The sequence below is a fragment of the Mchenga conophoros genome, linkage group LG17, assembly GCF_057382185.1.
Source record: "Mchenga conophoros isolate Kocher_MC1m ecotype Shallow Benthic linkage group LG17, M_conophoros_male_GT1.1, whole genome shotgun sequence".
NCBI classification, from domain to species: Eukaryota; Metazoa; Chordata; class Actinopteri; order Cichliformes; family Cichlidae; genus Mchenga; species Mchenga conophoros.
In genome coordinates, this window is record NC_140542.1 from 30,865,381 (window position 1) to 30,880,737 (window position 15,357).

At 40.2% G+C, this 15,357-nt stretch overlaps 1 protein-coding gene across 8 annotated transcripts in view; it reads left to right on the forward strand.

Annotated features, from left to right (window-relative positions):
* The window catches only part of LOC146555709 (ninjurin-2-like), a 37,111-nt gene extending 23,938 nt beyond the window's left edge, over window positions 1–13,173 (forward strand). The window contains exons 2-5 of one of the 8 annotated variants that reach the window (XM_085252537.1): window positions 9,388–9,524; window positions 9,667–9,746; window positions 10,018–10,181; window positions 12,651–13,173. In XM_085252537.1, the coding sequence (XP_085108663.1) occupies window positions 9,388–9,524; window positions 9,667–9,746; window positions 10,018–10,172 (372 nt within the window). In that variant the 3' untranslated portion in view covers window positions 10,173–10,181; window positions 12,651–13,173. Of the gene's footprint in view, window positions 1–9,387; window positions 9,525–9,666; window positions 9,747–10,017; window positions 10,182–10,486; window positions 12,473–12,650 lie in introns of those variants that run through there. The other 7 variants (XM_085252533.1, XM_085252539.1, XM_085252538.1 and 4 more) reach the window with 7 other exon arrangements.
* Window positions 13,174–15,357: the final 2,184 nt, after the last annotated feature.

Sequence of the window (15,357 nt, forward strand, 5' to 3'; positions counted from 1 at the left end):
ATTTTACTTTACTTACTTTACTACATCCCATCATTACCTGTCATCTGGAGCAGATGGCAAATGTGGCAGCCTTCAAGTTAAAATCAAAATCCATAATGGATTTGAAGGGTGACAGGTGGGTACACCCTTGGCAGGTTACCAGTATAGGATAAAACGTCACATCTTACACCCTTAATCTGGAGTCATTTGTCTCATTTTTGTTTGGTTGTTACCACGCCTCAGATAAAGAAACGTCACTTTAGCTGCTAGATGCTCCTGTTTGGTTTACCAGACCATAGACTGTATATAACAGATGGAAATAGCCACTGTGACTCACTGATTTGTTGACTTCTATTTCAAACTCTTGAGACCCTGTGTCCTCATAAGGAGACATTACATTTGGACTTTTCTGCACCTTCATACAGTGTTTGATGCTTTGTGACTCAATAGTGCTTTTAATAGTTTTAAATTTACACCAAAACTTAATAGTTTTCCCAACCACTGTGGCCTGGCACAGAGGTGTGCTGTGAGAAATGATCAGGTGTGCCGCGGAAGATTATCTGGTTCCACCTAATTAGTACTCTAAGTGACCGGCATGAGTAACGGGTAGAGCAATTACATTCTCTTGCTCTAGAGGGCAGTAAAACTACCTGCTCTAATTAAATGGGTTGCCAACTGGCAGTAAAACAGAAGAAGTGAGACAATGCTGCAAGTAATAGCGATAGATAATTACTGAAATGAAAAAGTGGTCAATCTAACCTGGGTCTTGGAGAAAATTCTGACCCAGATGAAGGCCCTAGCATGAGTAGTGGTCAGAAAAAGGAAAAAAGGTATACTGGGGACTAACCAAACCAATTCCGCTATCCTTTCTTTAAGTGATGACGTGATGAATCCTGCTTCCGGGCCCAAAGTTGTCTGAATTTAATAAGGCTGTTGTGTTTTTAACATGTTTTAATGCTTTGTATCTTGTTCTATTTAATCTCAACAAGCCCCTAAAACAGTCAGTGATCACTTTCAGGCCTCTCTCGGTTTTTATTACTGCTAATCACTTTAAAGCTCAGTTTTTAAACCCTTACAATGTAACTACAGCCCAGCCCATGCAGCAGTATATTAATGACTAACCTCGTATTTTGGATGGATTATCTCGGTGGTTCTCCTGACTGACGTTTGGTCTGTTTACAGCATCCTGCCATGCGATTGTATTTGCCCTTAACCATTAGGAACCCTCACGTTTGAAAAAAGTACTCCGTTTGTTAGCGTTCGTCCTACAGCTTTACTGTTTATATAATGCTAACATAGCTTTGTCGCGCTATCGATCACGTAGCATATCATTATATACCAGCTAACTAAACTTCAGTAACCCTACAAACGTCACTGCTGTTTACTTTCCTGTCTTCGTTTTTGTTGGAAGTGATAGCAGAGCTGTACGTTTTAATTTGTTTCATAAATCCCTCAGTCAGAACATGGTATATTATATTTAAACGGAAGCTAGCGAGCTAACTCCCTGCTAACTTCCAACTCCGTTAAATATTATAAATTCTGTTTTCATGGATGCCTGGATGTTAAATTTAATTGTTACACCTGGTAGAGCAGCCACACTGATCATTTTATTACAGATGAAAGAGTTTAGACAGTTTTTCAACTCTCAGTGATGCCGCAGTGATCATTCCACTTAAGGACTTGCAGCAGAATTTGGGCCCAGACACGGCTAATGACGTCAGACTTAAAGACCAGGTATCCGGTTCTTAAAAATGATTAATATGCTTTTTGTGGCATTTTTGTTTGGTGATGTGCTGTGTGATTTTTCTAATGTGAAATAGCATATCGACAGTGATGCAAATTTGGACTAGCAATAAAAAAAAGTATAAAATGAGTCACTTTTAGCTGGAAAAGGGGGTCCAACTTGTTACACTCATGCCCCGAATAACCTAATAATTATAGGGTCTTACAAATCTTCCATCAAATGGGTGAGCCATGCTAAAAAATTCAGTTGTCATGAGGAATTTTTGTGTGTGTGTGGGGGGGGGGGGGAATCAGTCCTTGCCTCTTTGGGGAAAGAAGCGATGGTCTAAGACCACTTAACATTGCGGTACTGTACTCATATGCTTAACACAGAGGAAAGATGGTCAACAACATTGTCGGACATTACTCATAACAGGTAATGTACACACACAAGCTTTTTCCTTCACATCACAAAGGTGCATATTGTTTCTTCCGAATTCTTGCATGTAAGCATTTTCTTAGACTATCATAGGTCTCATGACTTTATGCAGGTAATAGGTCTGATCAGAGATCAACAACCTGTGACTGTGTTTTGGAAATTCTTTGAAGAAAACTATACGTTTGACATGACACATCTTCTTCCAATCTCATGCTTTATTTCAGGGTGGGATACAACCTAATCTAGGTAAGTCTTAACTAGAGACAATACTCTGCTGCCACTCAGCCAGTGAAAGGAAACACATCTTGTCTTACTGCCTTTCTGCCTCCATTTTTGATGACTATTTCTCTTTCTGTCTGTTTCTTTTCAGGTACTTTTCTGCTTTCTTCCAACTCCCTCACCCTAAATGGCAGTTTAAATAAACAGAAAGATGTTGCCTTTAGGCATTGAGAGCCTTGGAAGAAAGAAGAACAAGAAAGTCAAGCAAGTACATTTACACTGAGTCAGATACTCAGTAAAATTAAGATAGTAAAGGAACACCGGAGGTCCACTCCTAGTTGGGTTTCCCTTTTCATTGGCCCTCACAGTGACCAATAAGAGTACAGGGGTGGAGCACTTCCTTTGAAGATGAGGGGGGCCTCCCATGTGGTTTGGTGTGTATGTGCGTGTGCATTCACAGTGTAAAGATGTACAGTTTTGTAAGCATGTTTTTGCGTGTATTATTGGAACAAATGTGCTTGCCAATACACGTGGGGCAACATATTTTTGTATGTGCCTCATAGTATATGCATAAGGCAAGTATGCATTATTTGTCTTATAAAGGGTTTGTGTTTTTGGGTGTGGATTGTGTACACTATGTGATATGGCACAGTGCCTATGGTTAAGGTTCAGTGATGGGGGGGGGAATGAGTTTTACAGGGGCTCTGTGGTTCTGGGAAAAGTTTACTATATAAATCCAATTTTCAAAACCACAAGAGGAAATAGATCTTCTGTGTGCAGAAATTTAAATTTTCTTCCCACCGTAGTGTCATGATAGGGAACCATTAACTTATATAAGAATATTATTTTACTCTACACTATTTCATAGTAAACATACTAAATTATGGTTACTTTGCATCTAAATTCTTTTGGACATTATGTATAAGAATTTCTGGAGTGGGATCACGCCTCTGTCTAACCACGCTCCTTCCGGTTCTTATCTGTATAGGTTCCACTATTTCTGCAAGCTGTTCATTCTCGTTTACGTACCCCACCCTCCCTCCCCTTTTCAATTCTTTAACTTCTTCACTTCTATTTAGTACACGGGGATCTGCCAGGCCGGGGAGCCGTTGCCAGTCCCCTTCGAGGCCTTTCCCAAACCGCAGCTCAATTCATGTCCAAGTATCACCTTTACCTCCTAAAACGCTGTCAAACCTAAAATGAGGACGTGGACCCAGCTAGTGAAATTGTTATTTATGGCTCACAATGAATACAAGAATATTCCTCGAGATCCACAAAACAGCCAAAATTCTGTTTTTCATTAAAATGTCATAGGAAATGTTTGATGAAATAACTTGAATATTTTTATTGTAGTAACTCTGGTAAACTTCTTCTTCTGTATCATCATGCCAAGTTTTTACTCGGCCACATTATTAGGTAGGCAAATATCTAATCAAGCAATCACATGACAGCAAATCAGTGCATTTAGGCTTGGAGACAACTTTCTGAATTAAAACTGAACATAGACCATGGAGAAGAAAGATGTTTTCACCATCCATTTTATTACACTTATCCTTATTAGGGCAATGGGAGGGGGCTGGAGCTACCTTAGGGTGAGAGGCAGGGTAAATCTAGGTACACAGACAACCATTCACATTTACACTTATGAGCAATTTGGAATTACCAATTACCCAGCCCCGCTAACAGAAAGGTGCCAGCAGTGGAGTCGAACTCAGGACCTTCTTTCAAACACTGCTGATCTACTGGGATATTCAATAGTAATTCAAATAGCCACTCACTACAACCAAAGTATGCAGAAGAGCAGTTTTGAGCACACACCATGTTGAAACTTGAAGCAGATGGGCAGCAGCAGAAGTCCACACTGAGTAACATTCTTGTCAGCTAACAGGAACCAAGGCTACAATTCGCATAGACCAGGCTTGGCCAATTCCAGACCTCAAGGGCCAGTGTCCTGCAGGTTTTAGATATCACCCTGGGTCTACACACCTAAATCAAATGATTAGTTTAAATCAGCTGTGATGGATCAAGGACACATGGAAAACCTGCAGGACTCTCGAGGCCTGGGTTTGGACATCACTGGTATAGACAAACCACCCAAACTGTACAACAGAAGACTGGAATAAACTGACTCGTCTGATGAGCCTCAGTTTCTGTTAGTGTAAACAAAATTCAAGCTTGATCCTGCAACATTTCAGGCTGGTAGTGGCAGTCTAATGGTGTTTTAGTATTTTTTCAATAATTCTGCATGAAAAAAAGAAAAAAAATCTTGGTTCTTCATGATGAAGCTTGTCTCAGATCAGCTTTACAGCCTAAATGTGTCCAACTGTCCTAACCTCATCGAACTGCTTCTCCTAAACCCTGCTGCAAATAAGGACTTCTCTCCGTGTGTGAAACAACAGTTAAAAGAACTGTCTATCATTCAGTGTTAATAAATAAAGATAACTGCAGATTAAGAATGATAAAAGTGCAGTCAGTACATTTAGAGAGACATTACACTAAATGAACACACATGGTAAGTAAATCTGTATAGCCCACTCCAATGTTTTGGTTGTGGTGTGCGTCTATGTGTGTGTGTGTGTGTTTGTGTGTGTGTGGGTGTGTGTGTTTTGGCAGCACTCCCAAGGCTGATGTTGATAAAGTGCGACCACGAGTCCCCAAAGGAGAAAAAAATGGAAAAATGCCAGTGTACAGGCATATTTTTTCCCCATCTCGCTCTTTCCAATGCTGCATATTTTTTCTCACTTCCTCACTACCCACCCTGTGCTTCTCTCTCTTTCTGTGCTCTCTCTCCTAACTCTTACCAAGTTTCTGTCTCTCTCTCTCTCTGTCTCTTACACACACACTTAAACACAGAAAAGCTGCGGTACATGTGCTCATGGTGTTTTGACAGTCTTACAGTTCTGGGAATTGCCGAGTAGTTTCTCGGAGATCTACGCAGTCTGGATGAAAATGTACCAGAGGATGAAATCAAGCTTTGAGCACTAAAGTACACCACAGGCACTATTTTGATGAAAATCACAACATTATGACAGATAAACTGCCAACCACAGAAACATTTCAAGACTTTATATCCTGGGATTGGTAAACATCTGGATAAAGTGCAATGTAAAGTATATTCAAAAATACCGAGTAAAAACAGAGCTACTTTTTCCTCATTGGTGAAAGGACAGTTTGTTTTGGTTTGCGGCACTTGAACCGAAATGTCAGCATCAACAGCTTGCTCGAGAAACTGCAGCAGCACAGTTATGAGAAGCCACAGACCTCATATGAACAGTGTCAGTGAAAGCTATTTGCTACCAAAGCGCACCTTGCAAATCGCCGTCTCCATGCAGAAGGAACACATCCAGAACTTGTGGAGTGAAAGGAAAGGAAGAGGATGTAAACACAATGGCTACGCTAGCAGCAGTTGTGGTCAGAATGCAAGGAAGACACCTAAACATGTGACCTTTAAGAACGCTGTGTTTACATCCTTCAGAGTGCACCTACTCTACAACTTCTGGAGCGTTTCCATATGTTCACTGAGCCAGCAAACTGGCAAAACAGCGTGATAGCGACTGCTGCCAGGCTTTTACGATCATCCAAACATTTCTGTGTTCTGACCACCTCATCAAAAGCGGACAAATCTGAAACCAGCTTCACTTATTTTAAAGGTGTGTTGAAAGAGAGAGTAAGCAATGTGAGCCCTGCTTACTTTTGCACGGCAGCACATCTGGCAAAGGCCTGTGTGGTGTGGGTGTGCTGGCTCTTGGCTTTTGCAGAGCTACAAACATTTCAGTTCAGAAGATTGCTTTGTTCAGATTCATTGTTGGGTTTAAGATAATAAACAAGTGGTTACGTTTATGGAATTATGTTTTAAAAAGGACAGGCTATTAACAGCTTTCTCTTGGGTTGAAGTCCAATGCTGCAGGGCATTCACCCCCCCGCCCCCCCCTCCCCCCGAGCCTAAATTATGCCATTACTTATAAAAATAGGAACAGGTTTTGCTATTGTTATGATTTCCACATGATTTATTATGTATTTTGTGGCATGGCAACAAAACACACCACATTTATTCAATAACAGATAATTTCCACTAGAGGGTGTCAAAACCAGTGTTTATTACTGCATAGCATTACAGCACTGGGTTTGTGGCTTGACCGTGGCCATGTCATGCTTTACCATGATCTATGCAATAGTTTTTGCCTGTGATAGATTATAATAGTAATATCATCCTGAGAGGAAGAGATGAGCCTGATGAAGATGGTTTATATATATAACCAACAAAAGATCATCACATTGAAGACTAACTGCTTCCTAAAAGCATTCGCTCAACACATTGCTCAGAGGTTTTGGTCCATATTGACATGATGTTATCACACAGCTGCTACTACAGGTAGCATACATGATACAAGCCAGGATCAAGCACCGCTTGCATGTTGTTTACATCAGCAGAAATACATCAGCAGAAACTGACACTCATCCAACCACTTAATATTTTTCAAATCTTCTGCTGTCCCAGTTTTGGTGGATTGTCCTTGCACACTGTAGCCTCGGCTTCCTTTTTTTTAGTTCACTCTGTGTGGTCTTCTGCTGCTGTAGCCTATCTGCTAGAGTTGGTCTCTGTCTCGAGACCACTTTTACGTGGTCTTGGTCTTGTCTTGGTCTCGGATCCCTCGGTCTTGGTCTTGGTCTCGCTGTCTCGGTCTTGCTGTCTCAGAGCGACATAGTGGTCGGGAGATTTGGAGTCAACAGTATCCATGACACACAGCATAACGTTCGATAATGTGTCATGCGCAAAAGCATCAGCTCTAAGAGCCGTGCTTAGAGAGTGCTTTGTAGTGAATCAGAAGAGTCGACTCCCATTGAGCGAGAGCCGGCTCCTCACTTCATTTCCTTTCGCTGCTCAGCTCTCACACAGTGGCTCAGCTATGCTCCAATTCCTCCATATTGTGGCCAATCACATGCAAGGATATAGGATAATATCATTATGTCAAAAACAGAGAGGGTGAGAGACGCGACAGTCAAGTGGAGCGTGCGTCTGTCCTCTCAGTAAGTGAGTGACTCAGTAGACAGTGGTGAGGAGGGCTGTGCGAGTGCATCGCAAAAACACATAAATATGCCTGACACCCGTAAACGAAGCAGCATCTGGCTGCAGTTTAAAGACTTTTAAGTCTCTGTCTCAGTCTTGGTCTCATCTCGACTTTGTCTTGGTCTTGACTCCGACTGTCTTGGTCTTGGTTTAGGCAGTCTTGACTACTGTCTGCTTCAAGGTTCAACATTGTGTGAGTGTTCAGAGATGCTCTTCCGCATACCGTGGTTGTAACGAGTGGTTATTTGAGTTACTGTTGCCTTTCTGTAAGTCACTACCATGTAACTTGCTGGTTGCATTAAAGGCCTTTTAAACCTAATGAAAGGCCTTGTGAGTGTGTCTATAAAGTCAGATACTTGCTATAACCCTTCTTAATGCACATGTATATGGAATATACATGGCTTAAAAGCTGAAATTAATATCAGTCGCAATTGGTTGGTGATTATAAAAACAGACGCGGCGCAAACAGAGGAGCTGAAGTGTTAACAATTGCTGCACATGTACAACGTCAGCGCTGTTTATTTTGGAGCAGCAAAGCACATTAAAGCACAGTGAGGTCATGAGGTGCAATGTGCCCTTAGTGTGAATATGACTGACTTCATTTATGTGATCTATGTCTTCCCTAAGTGCATTTCTCTTTCTATGCAGGCTGAAGAAAAACAGATTTATGGTACACATGCATACACACAGCCATCCATTTGCGAACAGAGCACTTTAGTATATAGATAAGTCTTATGTAATCCAATATGTGCATCTGCAGTCTGTGTTCTATAGCAGGACAATTAGATCTAGAAAATTTTAGCCCTTTATATGTGCTGTGAGTCATACAGTAACGTAATGATGCCTCATGTTTTCATTTCTTCTCATCTCACTGCACACGCTCACTATTGCTACCTTTATAAAGATGGTAATGCACATTCTAAGCTCTCCAAATAGTGTAATAGTGTAATTAAAACCTGAACCTTAAAACCAAATCCAAACCTCTGAATAGTCCTTTAAAGGAAAGGAAAGACCACTCAATCTGTCCTCGCCTTAATGGTTTAAATCTCAAATAGGTCCTCATAGCAATGATTATTCAAGTAAACACAGACACACACACAGACACACACACACACACACACCGTTTTTATTGCCAAATTGCCAAAACCACGAAACCAGGCCGATTCTTCCTTTTCTAGTCAAACTCATCTCCTGCTGCTCTACCAAATCATTGTCCTGGGGAGATAAGAAGATTTGCAGTAACACAGAAGCACAGAAAACCGTACATCAACACACATGCACACAATTTCAATTTATGAAACATGAGCCACAAACTGCCTAATGCTCTTCTTCTCTTGCAGTTCTCAAACAGTTAATTTGTCTGTTAATAGATTGCATAGAGGAGTATCAGATGAACTCAATATACCAACTTTCCCACTCATCATATCTCTGGTTTTCCTTTGGTTGCAAATATTGAATATGATAAATAATATAATAGATTATTCTGTAACCGTATCCTTGGTCTGTACTGCCCTCTTGTGGCCAGTTACTTGTTAGAGAAAATGATGTTCAGTACAGTATTTGTCTTAGCTCTTTATATTTGTTGATTAATTGTTTGGGGGTGAGATGAGTGTTTGAACGCTACTGAGTTAAATTTTTAATAATTTCTGATAACTTTAAAAGAAGATCATTTTAAGGAATCCAATTCAGTGTTGTTTAAATAGCACCAATTCATGACAACAGTTATCTGAAAACGTTTTGTATTACAAGGTAAGATCCCTGCTGCATTATAATGGATGGAATGAGTTTAAATGTAGTTTGTAAAAAGCATGGCTTGGTATTTAATAACCAAATGACTGAATATTTGGGACTGCATTTTGCCATCAGTATCTTACACTCTTATACTTCTACTTACTTGAAAAGAAGTGTGTGGATACAATTGTAAGATAACCCACTTGAAATCTGTGTCTCTCTATTGCAGGGTGGTTCAGCCTCCAACCTGAACATGAACCTGTATGCTACTAAGAAAACAGCAGCTGAAGGCATGCTGGACATCGCCTTGTTCCTGGCTAACATTACACACATGAAGACAGTCATTGAACAGGGTGCAGGCTACAGGTACAATATATGTACATATGAAGAAGGCAAAACCGTAATTGTTTACCTGTGAGCTGTTTCTCAATGATCACATTTATGTTTGCCAAAGATATTATCTATTCACTATCCTTTTGTTTGCATTGCATTTCCTTTTCGTTTCTAGGTATTACGCCGCTGTTCTGACGCTCATTTCCTTTTCCCTGGCTCTTCAGATAGTGGCTGGAATCCTGATCATCATAATCGGTAGGCATTATAGATTTAGGCTGGACATCTTCTGACTCAGAAATCCATCTTCCATGTTTTTAACCCATCATATTAACACACTAATTTACTGACACTTGTTTGTAGTCAAATACAGCTAGTGCAGGTTTAAAGGTAGTGGCTTTAGGTATAAAATCCATAAGCAATCTAATGCATTTTATATGCAGGAACTACAGAAACACGATGGTTCCCTGCACTTTATGCTCTCGTTTTGTTGCTATTTTTGGTATGTGTTTGTATATGTGCATTGCAGCCCGGCGAGACCTCAATGAAGAAGCCAACCAGAAGCGCCTGGACAGCCTGAACAACACCCTAACCATCACCATCTTCCTCGTCTTTGTCACCAACATCTTCATCACTGTCTTCGGGATGGAACGCACTGGCCTCTTTGCCAGGATGCATTTCTGACTGTGTAACGTAGGCAATGGTTCTAGTATGTACACCTGTTTAGAAAGTAAGAACAGATGCTGACCCACATAACTAGGTTGTGGTCACACAAGCACACAATCATAACACATACCAGTGTAACCTATTGTCCAACTCACTAACTAATCAACTATATTACTATTGTATTGTTTAATTCAGTATGGATGGATTGGGGCAGCGGACCAACTAGATGTGTGTGTCTGTCTCTGTTTTTTCTGTCTGCATGGTTGTGTTCTGGTTATGTGTGTGTGCAATGTATGTATGCATTTTCCATTTGTGTGTATGTGTGAGTGCAGCTCGACTGGAGCTGACCCGCCTCCCTTCTTGTCAGCGGTGCTTGAACTTCTTGAACAATCTAATTACCGGCATCATCTGCCTCACTTTCATTATCAACATTATTAAATCGGCCTTTGGGACACAGCGCAGCTGCTTGCTGCGATGGTTATTTCAGCGCTTTATTCTATGAGACAGATTAAGCAGACAAATGTATGTACATTGATAAACATAAACATTTGATTAATGTTGCTGATGAAATGTTGAACTTTGCACACACCAAATTTGGCCACAAAGTAGTCCCCTTTAACATTCATTCATCCACAGCCACTGAACAAACAGCTATTACTGTAGCATAATAACTGTTTGTTCAGTAGCTGTGGATGAATGAATGTTTTTAAAAGGTATACACACTTTACACTCAAAGATTGCTTCAACATTCAGTCTTAGAGCTAAGTGGGAGCAAGCTCTCAGTCATGCCAGTAAAATTAAGTTGATTTTTAAATATACTCATTAGCTTACTTGCTAGCAGTGAGCAGCTTCTGTTCGAAGGAGCAGGGCTAACTTTTCCCTCCTGCGCAATCTTTGAGCTCTATCCTTTGCGGTTTACCATTATAAAACACACAGATTTATGGTATATATATTAAAATAAGCTGCTTGCACAGACTATATATAAAAGGTGGGTGTAAAAAACCTAAGTGACTTATTTGTTAGACAAAAATAAGTTGAGAAAGTGGAGCACTAAGATGCTAGCCAATGCGAGCAAGTTTGGCTAGCTAGCTGGTTCTGTAAGCCCAGTCTTTTTTTTACATTTTTCCTGTGATCGATAATTTCCTGATAGTCACGGACTGCTCTCTAAGACTATGTGACTGAGAGCTTATTCATTCGACCCTACCTTGTCACACTTTCAAAATGGAGACAAATGACATCACATGGTTTGCTGTTAAGTTCAATGCAAAACCTCAGTAGAGCCCAAACGTTATTTTGTTACCAGGACGTACATTGGGCATTTTAACAAGGAAGTCTTACAGGACTGGTGTACTTTTTGAGCTAGCGTCACAGTGCCAGTTTCTGCAATGGGCACAACACAGAGCTTGCTCATCAATCCAAACTTTGGTTTAATCCTGTTCAGTTTTTATGTTTTACAGTGAAATCTGAACCAGTCAAACTCACATAGACTACAAAGAGGATGGAGGGCAGCATGAGTGATGAGCCAACAATATTGCCGTTGTTTGGATTACTGAACGTTTGTATGTATGGGTTAACTGTGAGAGTGGTGGTTGTGTTTGAAATGTTTGAAATTGTGTGTTTGTGTGTCTGTCTGTGTGCATGTGTGTGCATGTTGCAGCCCGCAGGGACCTTAACGTGGTGTCCAATCAGAAACGACTCGACTACCTGAACAACGTTGCTACAGGCATCATCTTCGCCACCACAGTGATTAACTTCTTCATCAGCTTCTTCGGCTCCAAGAGGACCGGATTCTTCCGCTGGCTGTTGGCTCGACTCCACTTTTGAGACACACAAAACTATGAAAATATATCCAAGTCATGCACAGACCCACCAACATGCTTTGCAGCAGTATTTCATCTGTGCAGTAGCATGACACATTGGCCTAAGACAAAGTTGGAAAACAATCCCATGTGTTCAAACATTGCATCTTAATTCCTATTCAGACACTTGTCAAATTTCTCACACTGTAATCGAACTAAAATATTTTTAACTTTAACCAGCTGTCATTTAAACATGCATGGTTTTATTTGCTCCAATGACATGCTTGTGCAAATATTGTACTTTTTTATTGTAGATGTCTCTACTTTTTCTGTGCATTTTACATGTATTCTTCCCTTCTTTTATGTGCCTAATCGGTAAAAGTGTAAAGCTTGTTTTGATTTTAAATATACATCTTATTTTAAAACATCTTTGACATCAGAAAAATAGAAAAAAAAATATGAAATGGATAAATATCTTTGTGAATAAAAAGCTAAATAAAACGAGTGATTATAAAGAAAGCTATACTTGGCTTATTGTATTTTTACTGAACATTGTTATTTTGGGCCTGCATCTATACTATTCTTTTGGCAGATTAAAAATATATATAAGGCATTTTGGTCAAAAGAAATGTGTCATCATCTGGTCTCATGCCTGTTTTTCCTCTATTGTGTTTGTGTGCGTGTGTGTGCGACACAGGCCGTCGGAACCTGAACAATTCCACTCTACAAAAGCGTCTGGACTACCTGAACAACATAACCACCATTATAGTCTTCATCACCTCAGGCATCAATTTGTTCATCAGTACCTTTGCCATGAAGAGCACTGGATACTTCCCGTGGCTTATGATGCGCATTCACTGATATACACATGCACATGTGTAAACTATTGCACTTTTAGAGTTGCGCCACCATAAAAGCATGCTTGCAACAGCTTAAAATGTACGTTTGTTCATACTAGAGAGTTTTTCATGCAGGTTTTGGGCATTTCATGGGTAACTGACTGCGCACACATCCATTTTAACAGATTTGTATGCATTCCTTACATGTAACATGTATAGTCCCCAGTTTGTTGAGCTCTAACTCTAGCAGAACACACAAGACTCATTCTTCTTTGTCATGTTTCTAAACAGTGAAATCAAAATATGTGAAAACAATTTCCTTCTCAGTGACTTACACTAAAGATCACACTTTATTTGAATGCAATAAAAGCTCTAATTTACTGTTTGGGCTCTTTTTTTCCACAATGCCTTCATCTAATGGGGCCAGCTAGTGACCAGACGGGGGAAATGGACAAGGGAATATATTTCCAGATGTTATCAGATATGTAAAACAGGTTTATGGAGCTTTCTTAAGAAGATAATAAAGTCTGATTATATGTGTGCAATATTAGCACGGCAGGTGTTTCTTGGTTTTAGTAACTTTTTCCAGGAAAAGGTGACCGGAAGCTATCTTCTTCTTGCCCTTATTCTTCTTGTTTCAGTTCTTCCCTTTAGGAGCAGATCATCTGCTTCCATATTACCCTATGCCTTGCACACTCCTCTCTCTATCAGCTTTTTGCATCCCTTTCACCACATCTAGGAATTTTCTCTATGGTATTCCTTTTTCTCCTGCCTGGCAGCTCCATGTTAAAGATCCTTTGCCTAATATAGCAAAGATATCTCCTCTGCACATTTCCAAACCATCTCTACCTTTTGTCCAGACCGCTCAACTTGAGCTGTCCCTCTGATATACTCATGTCTAATTTTGTCAACCCTGGTCACTCCCAAAGTGGCCATGTATCTTCTACTCTGCTACCTCCAGCCCCACCTCCTGTCTTTTTGTAAATCCCGTTGTCTCTAAACAATAGTTACCTTTCACTCTTGCTGCTATCCTTCTGTCACAAATCACCCCAACAGTCATCACCATCCACTACTCCCTAGTTGCTCTCATTTCTTCACCTCTTTTGTGCATTGTCCATTGCTTTGGTAGGTTGACCACAGGGTTTTAAACTCATCTATCATTCCCCAGAAATTAAATTATTTGCAAGACTCTCCAGAAGTTGGCTGCAGCTCAGCCGAGCTGGTAATGGACAGAAGATGAGATGAGAAAGTGAGACAGGAGGTGGTGGAAATGGGAGTACAGTACACAAAAAGGAGAACAACAGTAAGATGGTTCACTCTCAGAGAAGGCTGTTTAATTTACTGGCTATCAAAAGAAAATTGAAAGGGAGAATATGGACTGATTTTGAAATGGCCCAGATTCAGGTGAAGTCACAGGTGCTATTGGATCATTGTTATCTCCCTGTAAGGACTGTCCACCCTAATGGAGTCAACTTGCATGTAAGCCTGATTAATGATGTAAAAAGGTATCATCTCAGGAAAAAGCACAATGGTGCCAGCAACTCAAATGATTGAAAATGTTGTAGGAGTAATAAGGCAAAATGCCTCAAAGTCACCCCTGATGGTGAAAAATGACAATTGCTATCTAAAACTGCTTTCTAAAGTACCTGATATCTGAATTGCAAAACTTTGGCACGTTTGCACTGTGCAAAGGCATCCAATGATGTCGTGGAGAACAGAAATATGGAAAATGTGACAGAAGCAAGGCTCAAGTTGCTGGAACCACTGAGGGCAGTGCTCCTCATCGAGGTAAGAGAGCAGCCAGTAGAACTGTCAACGATACTCTTTACTTTTTTAGAATAAATAAAAAACCTGAAATTAGTTTTTGGCACCATAAGTCTGTAGCCTATAGATTAACAACCAATCTCAAAATACTTGATGATCAGTCAGGCTGACAGTTTACACAATGTGTGCAGTGTCTGATCATTTCAGTTTGTGATTTTCTACAGGAATTTTTTGCTGTATCACTGTTTTAGTCAGTTCAAGTGTGAATCTGCAGTGACACCATCTTATAAACAATTATGTTGGTCAGTTCAACAAGAATGCCTCTTTCATTTGACTGTACCCGTGCTAGGCATCCGGCATAAAATCTTTATCTTTGCCAAATAAAGCAGATGAAGGTGGTCAACTTGGCTCTGGCAATTTTGGCAGGTGCTACCGTTATTGAAATCTTCCCCTTCTGAATATCATTTTTTAATGCTGTTAGTTACAATGTAAATGTAGTCATGCTTTAAAATGGTTGTTTTTTAAAACCAAAATCATCCTGTGATTTATCTGTCTGCATGACTTCAACGATCCTGTCTATACTCCATATGGACACAACTACAAGATTTGTATCACAGAGTTCTGACACAGCAGTGATGTGACAAGTCTTCCCTCTGCAATTATCCCACTAGACAGGAAAGCCGGGCTTGAGAATGTAACATCAGAAAGAAAAGAATTAGAATAGACTAAATCCAGGGATGTGTAGGCACAGCACTGGTTTATCCCTGGAGTTCGGTTTATTTTTTATGCTTGAGTTACTCG